A 23182-nucleotide genomic window follows, 5' to 3' on the forward strand; every position below is an offset into this window, starting at 1 on the left:
TAGTGGGAGTTGAGAGTTTTGATGGAATGGAAAGAAAAGGACTTGAGTATCAGGCGTGGATAAAGCGAGGAAAGATGAGAAGAGAGGTGAGAGGAAACTAGGGAAGGTGAGAGAAGGTGAGGGAAGGGGGGAGGAAAGGTAAGAGAACACGGAAGGTGAAAGGCAGCGGAAGGCGAAAGGGAATTTATGAGATGAAGAAAAGTGAAGGCGCATCCAAGTTGCTTTCCTTCAGGAAGTCAAGCTCAACGCCGACACCAATCGTGCCATAGGCGAACTGTTGTACGAAACCGAAAGAGGTTGATAATAGGCCTTGTGAACAAGATAGCAGACAATTGCGACCATCGTGAAAAAGCTGTGAGGCGTTTGGCATGGACAACATGCCAGTCGACCCCGCCAGCATCAACACGAGTCTCGAACTCCTATCCTCTTCCTTTCTGAGATTTGCAACTTCAGCAATATCACCTGCCCGCCCTCGCCTTATCCCTAGTCTCTCATTTCATTCGTGACTCCACCGTTATCTTCGCTGCCATATCGACCACCACCAGACGCTCTGATCCCATTTTTGTCACGAAGTTATTCGATACCACTAAGGTCAGGCGACCTGATGATATCTACTCAGGATGCTGAGAGAGAGCAAGTGTGACGACCGGGCTCTCCCTGGATCCCCCGCTAGACGCGCAGAGCCATGGACCAAGGCTCGATGGTGCCTGCGAGAACGATCTACGATCCAACATCAAGATGTACGCGTTGGGTACCTTATCTTAAGAAAAGAAAAATTGTGTTTCAGGAGAAGTAGGAGGCCGACACTTCCCACACGCATCACCCGAGCGAGGCACCCACTATTAGTATCTTACCCAGTCCTATACCCTACTCCTAATATTACTTCTTATGCTTAAAACTACTACTTCTTACTTATAATAGCCTTATAGCTAAATATAAGTGCGCTACTCGTAAGGCCTTAAAAAGGCCTTATAAGCTCTTAATACGTAAGGAGCTTATTATTTAACCCCTTTTTAACCCCGTTATAAATACGTATAGCGCTATTACTATACTTATTTATACCTCTCTTAGCCCGACCCTACGCTTTATAAAAAAGTAAAGTACTTATTACTACTACTACCCTAGCGTTCTAATATACTAAAAGTACTTAATTAAAATATAATAAAGTATATTAGCTCCTTATTACGGCCTTAGATAATATTTATATTACTTATTTAAACGAGCTTAAGCTATATACCCGTATTATTATTTAAAACTTTTTTTTTTATTTTATCCCTAGCTTAGCCCGACCCGAGCCTAGGGTATAATAAACCCCTCATATTATTATAATAACTTAGGGCTAATTAGCTAATATATTTTAGTTTATAAGGGGCTTATAAAACCTATACCTAAAGCCCTTAGCCCTAGACCTCTATTTCTTAACTAGGATTAGAGCTAAGTAGCTTTTTAAAACTTAATAATATAATACCTTCTCTTTACACTAAGCTATTTCTTAGGACTTAAATCTCTTATTTTTTTATTATAGCGGACGTTAAATATATTATTATAGGCCTATTTATATACCCTAGTTCCGAGGAAGTTAAATAAAAACTCTTTTAATAAAAATAATAATTCTAGAGATACCTAAACGCGAATAGTATAAATTTACTAACTAAATAATAAACTTATTTCGTATTATACTACTTAGTTAGGGTTTTTAAAGCTTATTTCGAGCTTAATAACCCTAAGGTAGCGGATATTAATATAAGCTAAGTTATTTTAAAAAAAATTAAATTATAAATAGGGGCCGTACTACGGGCCTAGTACGTCGCTAGACCTAGCCCGGACCTTATTACTAATATATAAACTCTAATTATCTTTTTTAATTACGAGGTCCTAAAAGACTTTTAACTTTTTAATTACTTTAATAAGCCTAAGCTATTTCTACTATGCTAAAAGCCTATTACGTAATATATTAAAAACTACTTAGCTTTTTATACTAACTATTATTATACTTAGTCTCCCCGCTATATTTAGTATAGTAAGGTAAATTATAAAACTAAGGGCGCAGAGTACTTAAAACTTATTAAATATACTAATTATTATAGCCTATTCCGAGCTACGTATTAGAACTATTTTACGAAGCCTACTTTTAAAAAAAGAAAAATTATTCTTTTTATAAAGCGTTAGCTCTAAAGGGTTAGGTATATTTAAACGGGGCGCTTTAATAACCCTATACCCCCACGCTTTATAAAATCTAACCCCCCGTCCTAGCCGCTACTTAAAAAACTTAGTATAATTAGGACTATTATTATTAACTTAGACTTAGCTCCCTTAGCCTAACCGATCTCTTTTAATATATTTATAATAAGTAATAATAATATTAAAATAGAAATAAGAGAGGCCGGAGAGGCTAGAGGGATATAAGTAATAAACGAGCTATCCTAACTATATATAATATTCTTTTTACTTATAAAGCCGTAAGGTATTAAGGCCTAGGCCTAGGCTTAGTTTAAAAACGCTAAGTTCCCTATTAAACTACTATAATTTACCCTAACTTAGAATATAAATAGCTTAATATCCTCTACCTAGGTTTCTTTAAGTACTAGGATTAGAGTAATAAAATTTGAAAAAATTAACTACGATATTTAAAAATATATTACGTTTATATAACTTAATAAAAAAGAGGTATAATACCCCGAAGACTATAGAGCCTAAGCTAAATTTATTAATTACTTAGTATAATATTAATAAGGGCTTTATAATATATATTAACCTCCTTTAGGTTTACTAAAAGTATAAAATAAACGTCGTACTCGTATAAGAACCCTAGATAATAGAAAAGAAGTAAGCTAAACTTAATACGTACTTAGGCTATAATATCTTTTACTTAGTAAACTACTAGTCGGATGCCGATACTAGGCTAAGGGTATTTACTTATGCTTATAAATACCTAAACGCATAGTAATTAAAACCTGCGCTTATTAAAAATATCTTATAAACCTAAATATAAAGGTATATTATAATTAATATTTATTAGCTTAATAATAGGGTCGTTAACTTAATTATTACTACCCTCCTTAATTTTAAACCTCCCCCCTTTATACTTATTATAGGGGACTTTAATTCTTAGTACGAGATATAAGAGCTTAGAGTTTAATTAGAATTAATAAGAACCTCTATATTACGCTAAGTATAAAAATATAAACTTATTTATATTAAAGAAACTAGAGAAGTAATACGTAAAAATAAGAGAGGGCTAGGCTATATTATAAACCTAACTTTTTTTAATATTTTATTAGCTTAAGCTATAGTTTATTTATAGCTATACGTAGGTTTAGATTATAAGGCTATTCTTATAACGCTTTTATTATTATAGCTCCCTAAACCGGATTTATAGGGCTACTTAAGGGTATTAAAATAGGACCTCGTCCGCTTTATTTTTTTAATAAAATAGGGGCCCCTACTTATTATATTTAAATACGCTATCCCTGAGTAGCTTAATATTATCGTAATTAAAATCCTTTAGACCCTTAGTATTATACTAAATATTACTAAGACTATTACTAATTAATATAATTATAACGCCCTATAATAGACCTAGGATTATACCGAGGTACGCTCTAAATATTTAAAAGCTAGGTATAAATAGTAAAAGAGATACTACTCCCGAGGCTACTCTAACTATTTATTATATTCCTAAGTCCGGGATGCCTAATTAGCCTAGCTTAATATTACTAAACGTACTAAACGGGCTTATTAATCTTAGAAAATAGCGGATATAAAGAAGCTAGAGGACCTTTTTACAATTATAAAGTAATAGAACTCGGGCCTAGTTATAAAGGAGCCTTTTTTAAAAATTAATAATAAGGAAATAGTTAGTATTATAAATAAAATAGACGCTTTTTATTAGGCTTTCTTAGAGCGCTTTACCCTAAACGATAATATAAGTAACCTACACCTAATTCCTTTTATCCCATATTAAATATTACTTTAATAAATTATAGTTTCCCTCGCTGAGGCCCGATAATATACCTTTATATAAAGTATATTACTAAGTATTAATAGGATTATTATAAAGCTATTAGTAAGTTATTAAGGCTTTATTATAGAACCCGTTAGGGCCCTTTTTAAAGCGTACTTTATTTATAGCTACTACCCGGGTCTTTTTAAATAAGCTAAAGTTATAATAATATAAAAGAAAGGAAATTATAAACTCTTAAACCTTAGTTTATATAAACCGATCTCGCTACTATTCTACTTAAAAAAGGGGCTCGAGCGTATCTTTATAAGGCGGGCTACGTACTATATAGTATAGAACTTAGTTATTAATAAGTAATACTTTAGGGCTCTACTTAAGTAGAGCGCTGTTAACTTAGCTATATATACTATATATAATATAAAAGAGGTGCTTAAGAACGGCCTTATTACGACCCTAGTTATAATAAATACTAAAAGAGCGTTTAATACTATACTCTAAAATAAACTTATACTTAAGCTTTATTAATAAGGCTAACTAAAGACTTTTATTAAGTTCGTAAGGTCCTTTATAATATAGCGGACCGCTATTATTAAAATAAATAAAAAGCTTTTAAAAGAGTTTTTTTTTTATTATAGCCTTTTATAAGGCTCCCCTACGTCTCTCGTTTTATATATTCTCTACCTAACCGAGGTATTATTAAATAATCCTAATTATTACTTTAGCTATATAAATAATATAAGCTTTATAACGATCTCCTTAACCCTAAAAGAGAACGCGCTAATACTAAGAAATAAAATTATCTCTATACTTAAATAGGGTACTAAGAATAAAATTATTTTTAACTTAGTTAAATATAAAGTAGTATACTTTATATATAAATACTATAAAAATCGGCTATTAAAATAGCTAGTTATTTATATTACTAAGCTTATAATTATATTAATAGCCCCTACTAAAGCCGTACGCTAGCTCGGAGTTTAGTTTAATAAGACCTTCTCTTTTTATATTTACGTCGGGTACCGAACTATTATTATAAAGCGAGTAGCTAACTTTTTTTATAAGCTTAGTAAAGTTATTAAAGGCCTACTCCCTAAGTAAGCCCGGCTCGTAATAATAGCTCATATATTACTATTAATTATATATAGCTCCGAAATATAGTTCTTAAGCCGTACTAAGCCGGTTACTTTTTTAAAAAAAATATAAATAAGGACTACTCCCTACGCACTTTTTATAAATACTAGTTAAAAAAGATACTTTATTACTATTTAGAGGGTCCTCGCTTTTATTACTTAAATAATAACCCTAGCTTAGTATATTATACTAACGGACTTATTATTTAAAAAGTTAAGTTTTTTAATTATTATAGTTACTTTAAAGGGGGTAAAACTGCGCTCTACTACGAGGCTTAGTTATATAAATACGCTCTATTTATTAATATTATAGTTAGAAAAGAGAACCCCTTAAGGCACTAAGAGGGAAACTTATTTATAGTAGATATATATGCTCTTACCCCTATATTTATAACTAGTCCTCGTCTTCTTAAACCTACTTATATTATATAAAAATACTAAAAATATTATTATAGCCTTTTTTAAATAGATAGTTACGGAGCTTCTACTCTCTAACTTCGTAATTTATTTTAATAAGTTAATATCTAGCGAAGGGTTAATAAACTACGGGTATATAATATATTACGGTATTATTATTATTATAAAAAGCTTTAGCTAATTTAAAAAGCTTACTAAGGTTTTTAATACTAAAATAAAAAGCGCTTAATAGGGCTTATAATAAGCTTTACTTATTACTATTTTTACCCCTACCCCTATTTATATCTATTTTAATAATGTTTCTATTTTTAATTTTATTTCGGGCTATAGTAACTCTTTAACCAGCTCGGAAGTAGCTATATTAAAAATCGTTAGTACTTAATAAATAAGGGATATAAAGTATTACTAGTCCTCTATATATACCGGGATTTTTAAAAACGAGTTAGTAAATAGGCTTATTAAATAGAGCGCGGCCCGTAAGCTACTTAGTTTACTATTACCGGCCTTTTATATTAGTTTAGTAAAAACTACTTAAATACGAGCCCGTAAGTAGTATTAGTAATAATAAAAGGAGTCTAAGTAAACGCTTAAGCCTAAGTATATGAAAACTACTATAGTTTTTAAATACTCCCTAGAATTAGACTTATTATACCCTCTTTTATATTACTTCCTTACTATATAATCTAGCTATAACTATTTTTATTTTTATTATAAGTAGTTTAGTTACGAGGGTAATTTTAAATATAATTATAAGAGGAAGCTATTACTAACTTATATAATATACTATTTAAAGAATTACTAGACCTAGGCCTAATAGTTAGTTATTAATACTAAGAGAGATCTAGGTCCCTTACCCCCCTTAATAAGTTAGGCCAGAGCTTATTAATACGCCCTAATACGAGATTTAGTAGCGTTTAAAAAGTTCGAATAAGTAATATACTATTACGAAGCTTACTCTTTTTAAAAATAACGAGCCCGAGGTAACTTATTTTTATATTTTATTATATACTTACTAATAACTTCTAAACTATAGCTCTATTTTATCCCTTTTTTTTATACTTAGATTTCCTAAATAATTCGGGATAGTATAAAAAAATATAAAAATACTCTCGTAAGTAATTTTATTTACGAGGGAGGTTTTTAGTAATAACTAGGTACTATTTATAAATAGTATAGGGCTACTATAAAACCGCTACTTTTACTAAGTATAGGGACCCTTATTAGCGTACTTTTTAAAACTAAAAGGGCCGGATTAGTAATAGCCCGGCCCGGGTACGAGAAGAAAAGTATATATTAATAAATTATCTAACTTATTATATACCTATTAGGGGCGGCATAGTATATTATATGCCTTAGAAAGGCGCTCTGGTTAATCGGAGGTTATACTCCTGTTCCTGATAATGTTAAATACTACTACTACTATTACTACTACTACTACTAAGTAGGAGGCCGACTGAAGCTGTAGTTCCACGGTCAATGTCGCCGGCTTTAAGAAAATGATGACGCGAGATGCAGACATCCCGCGTGTTTCCGAGTAACATAGTTGAGGCCTACAATGATATTCGGCGTGTCTCGGACTTCGCATCTTTCGGCAGATACCTAGATGGCTCTGCTGGGCATGTGGATGAGGAGCACTAGTTTTGGACTAACTTTGCTGTGCGACCAATTGACCCCGCATACGTTACCTGATTGACGGTTGCACAAGACGGCCTCCCGCGTTGAGTTCTGCATGTTTCAAACAACCTTATCAGATTGGATAAGGCCGGTTTGCTCAAGACCGCCATTTGAGCCTGCCGGGAATCGTTCTTCGCCTGATATTACATTACAGTCTGTGAAAGACTGAGACCTACTTATCTCAGCACGCCAAAACATGTTTGGCCTAGCTACGAGCTTGTTTCACAAGCTCTGCCTCGTCTTATGATGTACATCTCCTGAGAGAATTTCCAGGCAGAGGGCTATTTGACGACAATGCCAGGAACCCCTGTCATGTCGGAGGTGGCTGATGAACTTCTGAGAATGGTTGATTTGAATGGGTTCCGAGGGAATTCTTATATTTGACGTCCCTGGACATCACTTACTTGAGCTTTTTCAAGCTCCCCACAACTATCATCTTTCAATTTCATACTGTACGACTTCGTCAAAACGTTCTTGCCAATTACTCATTCCTCTTCGACCAACGTAAAATGGCTAATCAAACTGATCTTCATTTCATCATTCAGCATGTTTTCCTGCCGCCCAAGTTGCCTCACGCCGATGACTTCAGCCCGGAGAACGAGAGTGCCTTGCTTCGAGTGGTCAAAGATTCGGCCACCGAGTTTATCGAACATGTTTCCAATAGTCAAAAGGCCTCCGTAAGGATTGCCATTGGTCTGATGGATGCCATGATACGCATTCATAAACCTTTGGGGAAGACGCTTGCAATTGAGCAGGACGGCCTATTCGAAAGTTTGCAGAATCTGGCAGATGGTATGACCTTTGGTAGTACCTGCTTGCGATAAGCTCATAAAGCTAACATTATCGAAGGAGAAATCATTTCGCTCAACGTCCGGGCTCAGAATGCAGGTGTACTCATCACCAAGGCTCACGACGCAATACACGTGGAGGCGTTCGAGCTGTCTCCAATCAATCAGGCAGTCATGTCAACCTTGGGTCGTCTTCGGCGGACTTTCCCCGGGACCGGAATCTCCATACATCTAGAGGAGTTCAGCCAGCCTGGCTGTCAAGAGACACTTGCTGACGCTTTGTCGACAATGAGCTCACAGCCTGCCCCAGGAACCCAACCATTAGCCAAGAAAGCTGGGCAGCTCCATCAAGAGCACCGCGATACCACAAGTCCGAAAATGGTCACCGAGCTCTTCATCTCGACTTTTCAAGCTATAGGGAAACCTCTTGACGGCACAAGAATCTGGAAGAATACCCGGGAAGAAGTCAACTGGAGCGATGCCCTTCTTCCTTGGCGTCGTTCCCCTACTTGGCTGCTGATTAGAGTCAGTCTGCAGCTAGCATTCGATCGCAATATCGACGGTACAAGTTGCAGTCTTTACAAGACATTTATGGCCTTTTTCATGGCCAAAGTGCTTCGTCACAGCATCGACACGGACATGGAACTCACATCAGATCTTATACTCGTCATGATCTCGAAAATATCCAGACGCATGGGCAAAATCTCAAATGGCCGGATCCACTCTATCGTTGATCTCGTACATCAGACAATGTTGCGAGCTAACCAAGTTCTCGCCGATCGTTGGAATCGCATTCAACAACGGACCTCGCCTGGTTTCGGCAGAGAACTGGCCGAACTCAAAACCTTGAACTTCGATGAAGACTCACACCTGCATCTGCCAGCTCTTGACAGTTTCCTAGCTTCTATCGACAGTCGGAGATGTCACTCGGAAGGTTTCGAGTTCATTCCGTCGTGGACTTTGATCAAGTATGACCCGGAAATCTTCCCTTCGGCCGTGCTACAACCAGACAGGGAACATTTGCATTTGCATCTAGTTGTGTTTGAAACATGGGTTGAATGTCATCTACAGGCTTGGCTGATAGGCGAGTCCAGCCAAGGCTACAATGGATCATGTACCAAGATACGAAACGTCATTGAGGGTTATCACGCTACCGCCAGCGGCCTTTACGCTGGAAACCCCGAGTCACTTTCCGTCATGCTGCTGACAATTCTCGAACTATGGGTTGCTTGCGACAAAGCTGCTGTACATCTGTTCCCGATGCTGAGAGACTACAACCCCGAAATTCCCAACGGCGTTCTACAGAATTTGCTTCTTCCGCTCAAAAGCCAGATAAAGAGACTTCACAACGCAGAAAAGTATCTACTCGATCGAAACCGCAGTTGCAAGACTGCAGCATCCGCTCCTAGCATCTACAACACCTGCGGCTCTCCACACTGTTTCCCTGTTCGTCATTTTCAGCAGTCTAGGGAACACCAGCGCCTGAAAGAGGAGATCGAGGCAAGAGCGCAACGAGACAGGGAAAAGAAAGTGGAAGAACTAAACAGAAAGAAAAAGAAGTACACAGATCTCATGGTCAAATATCGTACCAGCAATTGTGAGTATTATGATGGGTACAACCGGAGAACGGGGAGGTACTACACAAGCCACAGCGGTAGCTGCGCCCGCTGTTCGTACCACGATCAGGCCAACAGCTTGCAAATCGATATTCATGAATGGCCGCTGCCATCACGAGAGCTTGATGCAGAATCAGTCGTATTCGAGCTTTTAGTACCAGAATCATTCAGAGAATGGCGGGAGGCTGCCGTGTTCTTTCTGTTTGAGGTTCTGAAAGTTACGCCGCGAATGGGTAGTCAGATACGAGAGTCTTCTTACTCCTTGAAAGACTACAATGGTCTCTGCCAGTTCTTTCGAGGACAATCCACGCCACACTTCATCAGCTTGCTTTCAGAGGCCAAGCCGCACATGGCAACCCACCGGAAGACGGTGCATGTAGCAACTGCCACCGAAGATCAGGTCTGTCTGAGCAATGGACTACATTACGCCTACTACGATCATCGCAGGCATTGCTTCATGGAATCATTTGGAGGATCTGATATCATCCCCAAGGAATGCACTTACCAATTACCCGCGGCGTCGACGACGTTACAAAAGTTTCTTTTCCGGCCGTCAACATGCCCAAGTGGCCCAACGCCCAACACCGTCATCGCCACACTTCACGAGTGTCCTCATGATATGTCACTCGAGGAGTACAAGGCCCTAGCTTCAATTCCTTTGGGATACAATTTGCAATGGAAAAACATTCTGTTGCAACTGTTCGCTCCTTCGGTTGATTTGAAGAAGCGGGAGACTGCCCTGGTCATTCTTCAATGCATATCTCAAGCAGGACCGGGTGGTGATTTGGAGTACAGAAGAGCGCATGCAATTTGTCAAGACGAAAGATTTGCGAATACGCTACTTGACGGATTGGCCGAAGCTATCACTCGTTATGAGGAGAATTGGCAGTCCTCATCTGCCTTTGCCACTTTCACAGCCATCACTCGACGTATTCTAAGCCTTGCTTCATCAGTGAGTGTTCAGAAAAGATGCTTCAGAATACTCTCTCACGCACGGCGTACAACGTTTTGTTGGAGCCAGAGCCTGAGGGGGAAGGCTCAGGACTCTGACGACGACGATGACAAACTGGATTTCCAACGCCGGGCACTCGAAGTTGTGTTGATTTGTGCAGACACCTTCAACGTGGACAACCAATTTCAGCACGACATCTTCTCCGAAAGTTCCGCCGTCTCGACTTTCTTCCAGTGCTGCATCGCTATCCAAGAAGTCCAAATATTACTTGGATCTGTGGATGCGTTTGTTCGCCATCTTCATAGTCGTTGGCAACGAGCCTCCTACATTCACCACAGCTATCTAGCGAAGCAAATCTTGTCAGGCAGCAGTGCTGGACTTGATGATGCCATCAGTGCCAATTGGTCTAGCTACGAGCCTAGCTACCAGTGGAAGGCACTCTCTGAGACGCATAGCTCGTGGTTGACCAGTGTTACTGCGTCTACAACCAGTCATCTCGCTGTACAATTTAACCTTGTGACTGGCGAGCTCCTCGTCAATGGCCTTCCTCTCGACCATTTGCCTCAGAACTATCTCAGCCACCTGACATATCAGAATCTTTTTGGGCGGCTTTCCCTTGAGATTCTGCCCACGGCAAAACCTGGGATGACGTTTTCCTCGAAACGATACTACGCTGGCCATGCTGTCAGCCTAGGCCTTGACAATGAGGGAAATCTCTTGGTGCAGGCAACGCAGGGTCAATGGGAATTCGATCTTGTCCCAAAGAGTTGTTTTGAAGGGCTGTTCCCTACCAAATTTGCCAGCGACTTTGCTCATTGGTACAATTACGAGGATGGTTGCATCGAGTTTTGCGGCCTCAAAAAGCCATGGAATCATTCAACGTCCAATTGGAAGCTTCTGAAAGACAGATTCACCGGGACCTGGGTGCTTAGGCGTAATGAATTGTGTCTGGTCAACGTCAACAGTCACTCTGCAAGGCTTATCTCGAAGATTCTCGAGCCGTTAGAAGACCCCTTTTCGATCCACATCAATCATCACAAGGAGACTTCAATGATTTCTATAGAGCTACCTCGCGCTATGATGGAGTTCAGCCTCAAGCAAGGGGAGGCCTCCATAATGTCGAGACAATATCGTGGCATGTCGGTGGACCCAAATCAGGCAGTCGGAACTCTGATCGGTCTGAAAGACAAGTTGGTTCTCAAAGTCGACCAACTCCCACATCCTGCTCTCCCTGTCGGGCGCAAGATCATAGTGCTCGAAGGAAATCTTTCGTTCTTGAAAAAGGATGGCCATGTCGAAGTCACTGTTAGCAAGGGTTTTGCATCAAGGGTTCATGCCTACGACGTGGACGATACACTGAATAGGCTCGTGAGCAATGGCAGTCGACAGAGCAAGCTGTATCTCTGTTACCTACACTCCTTGACATCTTTTGTCATTCCGGATCCTCTTACGCACAGAACGGGTACCGAAGAGGCTTTGTCGATTCTCAGCTCTGCATCAGTCAGCTCTTTTGATGTGCTGACACCTGAGAACGCCAGACTTTTGACTGAGATTTCTCGTCTGACTCCATGCCGACGTTACTATCCAGTCAACGAAAGTGTCATGCAACAAGTTGACTGGAACTCGCAACTTGGCTCCTTATCCCAACACGGTCTATACCGGGAATATGTCGAGGCCATCTTCACGCAAAACAACCAATCAAAGTTCCTTTATCCACTACAGGATTTCGGGTCACCCGAGTTGAAACCCATGAGTTCCCGACTTCTAGCACGGGACAATATCCGAACGGCAATGTTTCGGGTATCGGGGTTTGGCGCTGAGTGTTATACTATTGATCAAGACGTTGTCTACGAACCACGGGACCGGTCCTGCTCCCCTCGAGGGTTTCGAGCATATTCGGCGTCCAAACTCGTCTTTTTCGATCAGCCGATCCTGTCAATGCCAGTGTCAAGGTCCATGGAAACCTATCTATGGAACTTCCTTTCCGAAGGAATTACTATACTGGGCCCACATTCACCTTTTTCGGTGGACGACATCACATACAATGCCGAATTACTGTCGAATTCCTATCAATTCATCGCGGAAAACTGGATTGCGCTACAGTCCAAGTTGAAGAGCATCAACAAGTATAAGCTGATGATCTGGCTGGCAACGATAGCCTTTGCAGAGAATGCAGACTTCGCGGTTATCCAAACCTTGGCTTCATTCAAGACAAGCAGCACTATCCACGCACTCTATGCACCTGTGTCAGATGGCTTTGATCTCTCGAATGGCAAGAGCTTCATGGATTCAACAGTGAGGCATGAGGTCATGAAAAATCTCAAGCCCTTCGATTCCTGTCCCGAAATGTGTATGCAGCAAATGGCCTACGAAGACGACCATTCATTCATGAAAAGGCGAGAGAGCGAATTCCTCAGCAACAGAAACATTGTTCTGGAAACCTTTCTCAACATGATAGAGTCTCAGTGGTCTTGTCGCGTTCCGAACCTGCCCGCCGGCTACAAAAAGACGAACAGTTGGCATCAATATATAGACGTGGGTAGTGCGATGGCAAGCATCAGGGCCCTTTTCCAAACCTGGTACGACAACCTTCAATTTGAGAAATACCTTCGAGAGGTAGCTTGCTTCTTGCCGACTGCAGTCAGCCCACTAGAATTGGCGGTGCCTCTGCTGGTAACAACAGACTGGCCCACATATGACCAGCCTCGGTTTCTGACCGAAAACTCTTTGTTCATGAATTCTCCGCCACCTTCACTGAGCGAGAAGGTTTGGACTTTGGATCACGATTCATTTAGCAAGCATTCCAAAAGAGGGTATAGATTACCCTCGCTGCTTTCCCGGCTTCGTGTTCGTCACCGCAAGCTCGGTCAGTACGAGAGACATTACGTGGAGGCCCTGGCTTCAAGCATGGAGGCTTTAGAACGTCGTCAGTTGTCGGAAGATCATTACCGCACATCGCCAGAAGAGATAGCGAAACTGGTGGTTTCTTACCTGTATCGCTGGCAAGCGATTGTTCAGGAGACGTACGAACTCATCGTACGCCGCCTTCTGAGCTGCGATGAAACAGGTTATTCAAGAGTACCCACCTTATTACCTGGCTTCTACCAGTATCCGAGACTCTCAACATCCACCCTTCTTCGCAGACTAAATCATCTACATCGTGACTCAACACCAACTCTTTGGAAGCTGGCATTGACGCAATTTGCCATCGCACTCACCCAGTTTCAACGAGCGAAGCGGATGCTGGGTTGCTTAGAAGACCCAGCTGCATTGGCGAATGAGTTGCGCAATCCTGGCCACACGAACTGGTCCCCTTTGAAGTACCCAGACACTCTGCTGCTAGAGATTGAGAGCGGCTTGATAGTCAGGGAGGTGCAGGAAGAAATCGCGGAAAGCATGAGAAGTCCGCCCGACGATGAGAATGCTGTCATGCAATTGAACATGGGCGAAGGCAAGTCGTCGGTCATTGTGCCGATTGTGGCAGCCTTTCTTGCGGACGGAACACGACTTGTTCGGGTTATTGTGGCAAGGCCTCAGTCAAAGCAGATGCTTGAAATGCTCGACTCGAAGCTTGGGGGCCTACTTCAAAGACGCATTTTCCATATGCCCTTTTCTAGGGCCGTCAAAGTCGGGCCCTCAGAGGCGATGGCTATTCAACACATTTTTGAAGAGTGCATGGATTCTGGAGGGATCCTGTTAGTTCAACCAGAGCATATTCTCTCGTTCCAGCTTATGGCGATTGAGACAGCCATTTCTGGGAGTGTGAGCGTTAGTCGAATGCTCGTCAGTTCCAAGGACTTTCTCGACAGAGTTGCTCGCGACATTGTGGACGAAAGCGATGAAAACTTTAGCGTCAAGTTCGAGCTGGTGTACACCATGGGTACTCAGCGGCCTGTGGAACATAGCCCGGAGCGATGGGTATGCATACATCAGGTCCTTGAAGTCATGAGGAGGTTGCTGCCTGACATCCACAAGAGATACCATGGCTCCTTGGAGGTTGCTGGAAGAAATCGTGGCTGCTTTCCTAGAACGCGAATCTTGCGCGACGACGCGAAGGCTACCTTGCTCAATCATATGGCTCGTCATCTCAGCGAATCTGGATTGACTGGACTTCCGATGGGAACCCAGTCTGCCTCCATTCAACAGGCGGTTTACACCTACATCTCCAAGACGAGCCTCATAGAGTCTGAAGTCGATGCGGTCGAAATGTCAGATATCTGGTTGCCAGCTACGCAAAACAGCATCCTACTACTACGAGGGCTCATTGCCGGCCAGATTCTCAGTTTCGTCTTCTGTCAAAAGCGATGGAGGGTCGATTTCGGCCTCGATCATAATAGGCGGCCACCTACACAACTTGCAGTGCCATATCGAGCAAAAGACAATCCCAGCGCCCGCTCCGAATTCAGTCATCCGGATGTCGTTATTATTCTAACATCGCTGAGTTATTACTATGGCGGCTTGACTGACTCCGATCTTTTCTTGAGTTTCGAGCATCTCGTTCGTTCGGACATGGCCGACATGGAATACCGCTTCTGGGTAGAGGACAGCCATCAACTACCTCTCGCATTCCATCAACTCCCTGGCATCAATTTAGAAGATCGTCCACAGTGCATCGAACAGGTATTCCCATGTCTAAGACATTCCAAGGGTGTTATCGACTATTTTCTTCATCATCTGGTATTTCCCAAGGAAATGAAGGAATTCCCGCACAAGCTCTCTGCCTCAGGGTGGGATATAGGAGAGAGGACAGCAAATGCGACGACTGGATTCAGCGGGACAAACGACTCGAGAGCCTTTTTGCCGTTGAGCGTCAAGCAGCTGGACTTACTGGATCAGAAGCACACCAACGCTTTGGTACTCGAGTATCTACTTCAGGATGAGAACTCCGTGGCAATGATTCCGGCAGCAGACAAGAACAGATTGAAGTCAGACGCCGAGACTCTCTTGGACATGGTTGTTGGGCTGAAACCCCCCGCTCGAGTGATTCTCGACGTCGGCGCTCAAATCTTAGAACTAGATAATCTCGGGGTTGCGAAAAAGTGGCTCGAGATGACGGAAGACAACGAGATGACACAGGCTGTTATCTTTTGCGATGAGCACGATACTATTTGTGCTGTGGATCGCAGGGGCCGTGTCGAAAGCTTCCAGACTTCCCCGTTCGCCACTCAGACGGACGTCTGTCTTGTCTTCCTTGACGAGGCTCACACTCGAGGGACCGATTTGAAACTTCCGGCAGAATATCGTGCAGCAGTAACTTTGGGGGCAAACTTGACCAAAGACAGATTGGTTCAAGGTGAGTTCATATGGCTTGCATGAGCTAGGATTATCACTAATAGTTTGTCCTAGCCTGCATGCGAATGAGAAAGCTTGGGAAAGGCCAGTCGGTTGTTTTCTGTATGTCCGACGAAATCAAGCATAAGATTGCTGCCCAGTCAGAAATTAGCGAGGCCTCAATTGAGGTGACTCATGTCCTGGAGTGGTCCATCTATGAGACGCTCATGGATATGGAGCGAGGCATTTGGCTGTGGGCAAACCAAGGTCGTCGGTACCAGCAACATCGAGTCCTGTGGGACAACTGCATGATAGAGGGATCCACGAACCTGACTGAAGATCACGCAGATCAGTTCCTTGAAGAAGAGGCACAGACTCTCGAGACTCGATATCGACCAGGTTACCAATTACCAGCCGGTTTGATGGGCGATGAAGGTACTGGCGATGCCATCACCGATAGGCTGCTGCAGTTTGGCCGTCACAATGCAGATTCTGCGACATTTCGAGAAGAACAAGAGCGGGAGCTATCGCCAGAAGTCGAGCAGGAGAGAGAAGTGCAAAAAGCCCCTCCTGCTTCGCCTGCGAAACATCACCTACATTCAGACCTCCGCGCATTCATTACTGGCGGAACGCTCAATTTGCACTCGGGGGCATTCATCTCTGCCTTTCAGTCTCTGTCAGAAACCAGCGCCGCTCAACGCTACGATGTGAATAAGTTTCCTCAGGGACTCTTGGTAACAACGGACTTTGCTCGAACAATCATTCCCATGGGAAAAAGTTCAGGTTATGTCTCGGATCTTTTCCAGAGACCTGTGCAGTGGGTTCTCACGAGGGCTCGTGGGACTGACACTGTGATCATCATCAGCCCGTTTGAGGCTCAAGAACTCCTAGCAGAGATACAGAACTCCAGCTTTGTTTCGCTGCATCTTTATGCCCCACGACCTAACCTCGGGTTCCGTCCTTTGGATGATCTGAATCTCTTCACCATCCCGCACCAAAGACTTCCTCAGAACTTCCCTATTCGACTTGTCACTGAGCTGAACCTATTTTCGGGTCAACTTTATGTCAAGTCAATGGATCAGTACCGGGACCTACGGCGCTTCCTCACGTTGGAATCGGATGACTCAAGGGTCGATCATGAGATTGAACTACCACAAGTAATCGATCAGGGGTACCTCGTGCAATTCATCAAAGTCGTTTTGATGAAGATACGGAGAAACTGTGAGTCAATTGACAAGACTCATGTGGGCCGAGTATTGGAGCAGAGGACTTTGGATGCTTCGGATTTCGAGGACGGCACCTAGATGCAAAAGTGCTCATTTGGGATGATAGATAGTCTTTCCTATCAAAGAAAGCATTCAGAACCTTGGTCTTTCACTAAGGTAGAAGGTACAAGTTACTTCAACATTACATTTCCTCCACTCTATCAATCAACCTATATGTATCCCGATACATAATCTCATTGATGTCCATGCAGAATGATCATAATTCTTCTTGCTTTATACAAGAGAATCTCCTCTTTCTTTCTTTGCTCGACCATCTCACTTGAGGGAACCTCTCCCCAGCCCTAGATCAAACTCGCTTTCCATCCTGATCGTATTCTTTCTCCACCCAAGAACCAAAGTCCAGCATCCCGGAGTTCTCTCGCTTCACAGCCGCGATATCGACCCCAAAGCCATCAGTGTAGAACCATCTGTACATGGCGCCGAACTCGGGGATCATCCAATGCAGGAATCTAACCAGAAACTGGAACGTCTCTGGGATTTCCGTCCCCTTCTTAGACTTGAAGATAGCACTAGCAGCTTCCAGCGTAAGCTCGTCACCAGCCAAAGGAATCTGCCTGCCGGCGAATTCTTGGGGATGAAGGAATGCCTTCGCGGCGGCTCGTCCTACATCCTTGACAGAAACCAGTTGGAGAGGCTTATCCTTGACCGCGACTCGCCATGATGTAGCCATGATCTTGATGCCCATTCCCGGCTCCATGTTTTCCATAAATGCAACAGGTCGAAGAATAGTCCAGTCCATCTTGCCGCGCGCTTTCTCAACCAGGTGATGCTCGATGCGATATTTGCTGACGAAGTGAGATACACTAGGGACGTAGTTGTCGTATGAGCCGTCTCCGCCTCTGTCGATGGAGCTATATGTGAAGAACTTGATGTTGTTGGATAGAGCTGCATCAACTAGCGCTTTGCCTTGGGCTTCTTCGAGTTCTGCCGATGCTCCTTTGCCAATGGCCGTCTATTTGTTCATTAGCAACACAAGATGATTACTACAACTGAGGTTTTCCGAGAAACTCACTTGTACACTGAATAAGCCCCAAAGCTCAGTATTAGAAGAGCTCAATGCTGCTTTGGCGTCAGAGAAGATTGCGGGAACGTCGTTGAGATCGCCCTGAATGACAATGACCCCACGAGATGCTAAGCTTTTGGCTTTAGAAGAAGCAACATTGCGGGTAACGGCGATGATCTTGTAGGTGCTTCCGGTTTCGGACTCTAGAAGTGCATCAATCACGGCGCCGCCTTGTTTGCCGGTTGCACCAGTAACGAGGATCGCCCTAGTTAACTGCGAATCACTAGACATGGTTGGAGAGATAATGTGTGGGTTCTGCTTGTCGATACTTGATAACAACACTTGCATGTATTGTCGGTATGTGATAGTAGTGGTAGACCTGTAGAACTTGATACTAGATGATGTTAGAGTTGTTGATAATCTTTTAAAAGAAATGGAAGAGCAAGGAGACATCAGCTGCTTTATATCTTTAAAACCACCAGGCATGAGAGCCAGTGTTCATCCTCGAAATAAACCAAATGCATATTCAACTTCGCCTCTTCGCTTCTCGCGACAGCTCAATCGCCGGACTTCTAAATGATTGCTCATCAATTTTATCTCGTGGTGGTTGCAAACGAAAGGATGCTACCCCTGGCCTAGTGTAGTGAAACGATAGGTCTCGCGTGCCGGGCAAACGGACAAAAGCGCGTTTCTGCAGGCTTCCTATCAGCTTAGAAATCCGCACCCAATGCTGTTATTCTATTGGCTAGAAACATCATGAGAATGACGCTGCCCGCCAATGTGCCATTCTAGGGTGTTTGGATTCGTCAGCTGCATGGGTCATATTAGTCTTACCGCATGTAGACCATGTAGCTGAGGGCTAACCCGATCGCTCGAATAGGGTATCGGTCTAGTGCCAAAAGGGTAGCTTAAATCGACGTGCATACAGGTATCTTTCTTTTGGGATTATAAGTCCAATGGGTTGGCGCTAGCCATGACAGCTCTCACGTGCAACGACATCATGAAAAGTCGATAAATAAACACAGGCGGGATAGGACTGGGTGAAGAGCAATTCCTCATGTCCTCGCTTGAAAGGATCTAGCAGCTGGGCATGTCATTTGCAAAATCAATGAGACGACATAAAATGTAGAAATATGACTAAACAATCAGAAAAGCCCTCCAGAAGTCTCCGCCCCGAACAGATTCACTCGGATCCCAGCAGCCTTTGGAGCAGAACACTCCGTCCCATTCACACAGACATTGAAGCCACAACAATTGTCAACCAGACACACACCACCTCCAGCACAGGGCGATGTCGCGTTACACTGATCATACCCAACGCATCTACCCGTCCGGAATCCAATACCCCCGCCCTCTAGAGTCTTGCCGCAGAGGCAGTCAGAGTCAGGGATGGAGGCTTCGGGTGGGTAGAACCGTTCTCCATCTTGCACGATGCAAGCGTTTGCATTCGGGCAGCATGCAAGTGCTGTCGGGTCCGTGATGTTGCGCTCGTACTCTGAGCCTGTTGAGGGTAGGGCCGTTATGTTTGCGAGTGAGATGGGTGTAGTGGAGGTTCCAGCCGTGAAAGTGAGGTTCAACGTCTCAGTCGAGATGAGAGAACGGCAGACTTCCGTCTTGATAGTTGTGACACCGTATCCCTCAACAATATCACCTAGACCCGATCCAGAGCCCGAAGTCGAGTTCTTGAACGTTGCGGCCGAGAAATCGTAAAGGTTCATAAAGCTGTCAATGACAGCCAGGATTCCCTTGCCGGCATCAGAGCCAAGTTGTAATCCAGCATCGATGAAGGGCTGCAGAAGCTCGTCGACGTTGATAACACTGCCGAGTTGCTGGAAGAGCAGACTCCACACCGACGTGAGAGGTGGACAACTCCCCACCAGAGATCCCTGCGTCAAATGATCCAGAGTCTGTTGAACAGACGTCTCACACTCCATGGAATCGCTCCCGCTTCCCGGGAATGCGCAATTCGCGACAAAGTCTCCCGTGGCATCTGGGAGAACAATGCATTGGGTATCACCTAGCGCGACTGATACTGGCAGATCAGCACGGGCAGGATTACCGCACTGGTCTTTGAGATGGAGAGTGATGTCGAATGCGTCTTGTGCCATCTCGGCCAACGTCCCTTTGAAAACGGGAAGACGGCGAGGATTTGTGCCGTTTACTGGGATATCAGTAGTGTTTGTACAGGTCGAATTTGTCAGGGTGTTCAGTTGCTGGAAGAAACCAGAGATGAAGACATCAATCTTGGGTGAGCAATTGGCCGAGGCAAAGTGCAAACCCTCGCTGTCGATGGAGAGCACGTTGCCGGCTTTGTCAAGGATTCCAAGTCTTGATGGGTCGGAGACGTCGACGAGAACTGGGTTGGTGGCATTGTCTATCAGGCGGAGGTACTGAACGGAGTGCGTAGTCTCATTGAGGTAGAACGCGTCGATGTACGGAGGAGTACGGTTAGTGACGTTCAGGAGAGACTCATGTAGCGATGCTGTAGGTGTTGGAAGGGCGTAGCACGAAGTCGCATTCTGCGCTACAATGACCGAGATACCCGTGAAAGCGGAGTCATGAATTGAGGTTGAGGTCGCCGAGGTACTCGCCGGCGCAGATGAAAACCCAGTCGTGGATGATGAGCTACCTGCTGTCGAGGCTGTACCATTGACAGTGCTCACGAACGTGGCGCCGCCGGTCAGGCTGATAGCTGTCGGTGTTATCAGACTCAAAGAGCCTGGCGTCAGGGTACCAAAAATGGTCGAACCGCCGACGACTGTCCACGTTGAAGCCACACCATCAATGACACTAGTAATGATTGTCGGAGTAGCGGTTGCCGTGGGAGACCCTGCTGTGGCGTCGGACGAAGCGAAGATGGTTGAGCCTCCGATTACTGTCCAAGACGAGGCGATGCCCCCAATAACGCTCGTGATGACAGTTGCGCCGGGTGGTAGTTCGCCCGAAGCAGAAGGTGGGCTTGCAATCGGACTGATGGTAGAGCCACCGATCACCGTCCATGAAGAAGCCACTCCCCCGATGATGCTGGTCACAACGCTCGCACCAGGTGGCAGATCAGATGAAGCAGTCGTAGCGCTTGGCACTGGACTGACTGTTGAGCCTCCAATGACCGTCCATGAAGAGGCGACACCTCCGATTATGCTCGTGACAACAACTACATCACCAGTTGTGGCCGGTGTAGGAGTCGAGCCCGTGGCATTTGTTGGGTTCACCATAGTCGAGCCTCCAATAACAACCCAGGTTGACCCGACCCCTCCTATCACACTCGTGATTACCGTGGCTGCCCCAGATACCGTCGGACTCGGTGATATCTCACTGGGGTTCACGGAGATGGTAGAGCCTCCGATGCCAGTCCACGACGAAGCAACACCGTCAATGATGCTTGTGATGATAGAGGGGGTAGCACTAAAAGTTGGAGATCTAGCGAGGGTTGAACCTCCGATGACCGTCCAAGTTGAGCCAACACCACCAACCACGCTTGTGATTACGCTGAATGCGCCAGTCTCTGTTGCAGATGGAGTCAGAGTAGGCGTTGGAACTGCGCTCCCATTTGACGGAATCCCAACAGTTGTGCCTCCAATCACCGTCCAGGTAGAAGCAACCCCTCCATTGACGCTCGTGATGATGCTAACCTCAGCAGCTTGAGAGTGGCTTGGCGTGGACGTGAGCGAGGTCGAGTTGGGAGAACCGACAAGAGTTGAGCCACCTATCACGGTCCACGTCGAAGCATCCCCATTGATGATGCTCGTGAAGACAGTGAAGGCACCCGGGGTGGTTTCTGGGGTCGGGAGTTGAGTCGGTGTGCTGCTGTTGGCGAAAGGGCCGCTGCTGGTGCTTCTGCCGAGCGTAACGACCCAAGTCGATGCCACCCCGCCGACATCACTCGTGATTGTGGTAACTGCAGGTGGAACAATGGGCGTACCGACTGTTGTTTGTTGGCTCGGAGCACCAGTAGTGCCAGAAAGCCAAGACAGACTCCAAGAAGACGATCCAGGAGCTCCAGTGATGGTCGTCGTAACCCCGTTGATAACCGAAGTGATTCCCACCATGGACCTTGTAGAACTCGGCTCAGAGGCGCTCCCAAAAACCGTCTTGACTGTCGTGTAGTTCCCGTTGGTAATCGTAATCACTCTTGGCACTGCTGCCGTCGATTCAACCGTCGTCCCAGGTTGCGTGGGCAAACTAACGGTAGAGTCTCCGATCAACGTTATAGTCGACACGAACCCAGATGCAGTCCCACTAGCGTCGCCGGTGATAGTCTTCGTCGTGGAAAGCGGGACAGGCCGACCACCGCTGTCGCCGTCACTCACGGATGAAAGACTCTGCGCGCTGCTTGGGTTTGGGATCTCGGAGCTGTAGATATAGATCGTGCTGACTTGCGTTTCTGTGACTTGAACTGTGGCGGTCACCTCGCCCCAACCACACGTCGACGCTGTCTCGGATGGGATAGCTGGGCCGGGGAAGGAATAAGAGTAACCCCCTTCGAAAGTTGCGTGGGCTGTTGGAATGGTATGGGAATCCGAGGCTGCCGTGGCTGATGCTGCGTTAGTTGCTCCGGGATCATCGACTTCAGTAGAGTAATCAGCTGCCGGCGTTGCCGTCGCATTTGCGTGGCAAGGTGCTCGAGGTGTTGGGTCGAGACTGAGAAGACAAGAGCACTGTGGCATATTAGTCCTCAATTCTTCACAATCAACAGGACTTGGCATGGGTAGAGTGCAACTTACCGCTGATGTTACGGATAGGGCGGGATAACTCGTCGGCATAGGATCCGGTAAACCCGGCGTCCCAGTGGCGTCACCAGAGTTCAGGAGCATGGAGCAGTACATCGTCCCGTTGTGCCGCTCCATAGCCCGGAGGAGGTTGTCGCCGTGGCATCCATCTGCCACAGCCATTGCCGCGCCTCCTGCGAGAAGAATGAGAGATGAGACAAACATGATAACGAATGATCTTGGGCTTCAGGCTAAAAAAGCAGAAAAGGCGGCAAGAGCGGTCAGATTAGAAAGGAGAAGAGAGTAATTGAGCGAGTGTTGAGGGAGGAGGCTGTCGAGCTTCGTCGGCCTCTGGTCCCGTTGGGGTTTCTCGCC

At 44.6% G+C, this 23182-nt stretch overlaps 2 protein-coding genes across 2 annotated transcripts; one reads left to right on the forward strand and one right to left on the reverse strand.

The window, feature by feature from the left end:
• Nucleotides 1-7691: 7691 nt before the first annotated feature.
• On the forward strand, nt 7692-17113 carry CLUP02_12680 (uncharacterized protein; the record flags this gene model as incomplete). The annotated part of the gene is made up of 4 exons (XM_049291643.1): nt 7692-7974; nt 8035-10538; nt 10608-15831; nt 15885-17113. The coding sequence occupies 4 exons, from the start codon at nt 7692-7694 to the stop codon at nt 17111-17113; spliced, it is 9240 nt and encodes a 3079-aa protein (XP_049148789.1).
• Nucleotides 17114-17381: 268 nt separating this feature from the next.
• On the reverse strand, nt 17382-23032 carry CLUP02_12681 (uncharacterized protein; the record flags this gene model as incomplete). The annotated part of the gene is made up of 5 exons (XM_049291644.1): nt 17382-18047; nt 18108-18492; nt 18933-18987; nt 19372-22756; nt 22823-23032. 5 exons carry the CDS (start codon nt 23030-23032, stop codon nt 17382-17384), a joined length of 4701 nt encoding a protein of 1566 aa, XP_049148790.1.
• Nucleotides 23033-23182: the final 150 nt, after the last annotated feature.

Source organism: Colletotrichum lupini, chromosome 6 (genome assembly GCF_023278565.1).
Source record: "Colletotrichum lupini chromosome 6, complete sequence".
In the NCBI taxonomy this organism is placed as follows: Eukaryota; Fungi; Ascomycota; class Sordariomycetes; order Glomerellales; family Glomerellaceae; genus Colletotrichum; species Colletotrichum lupini.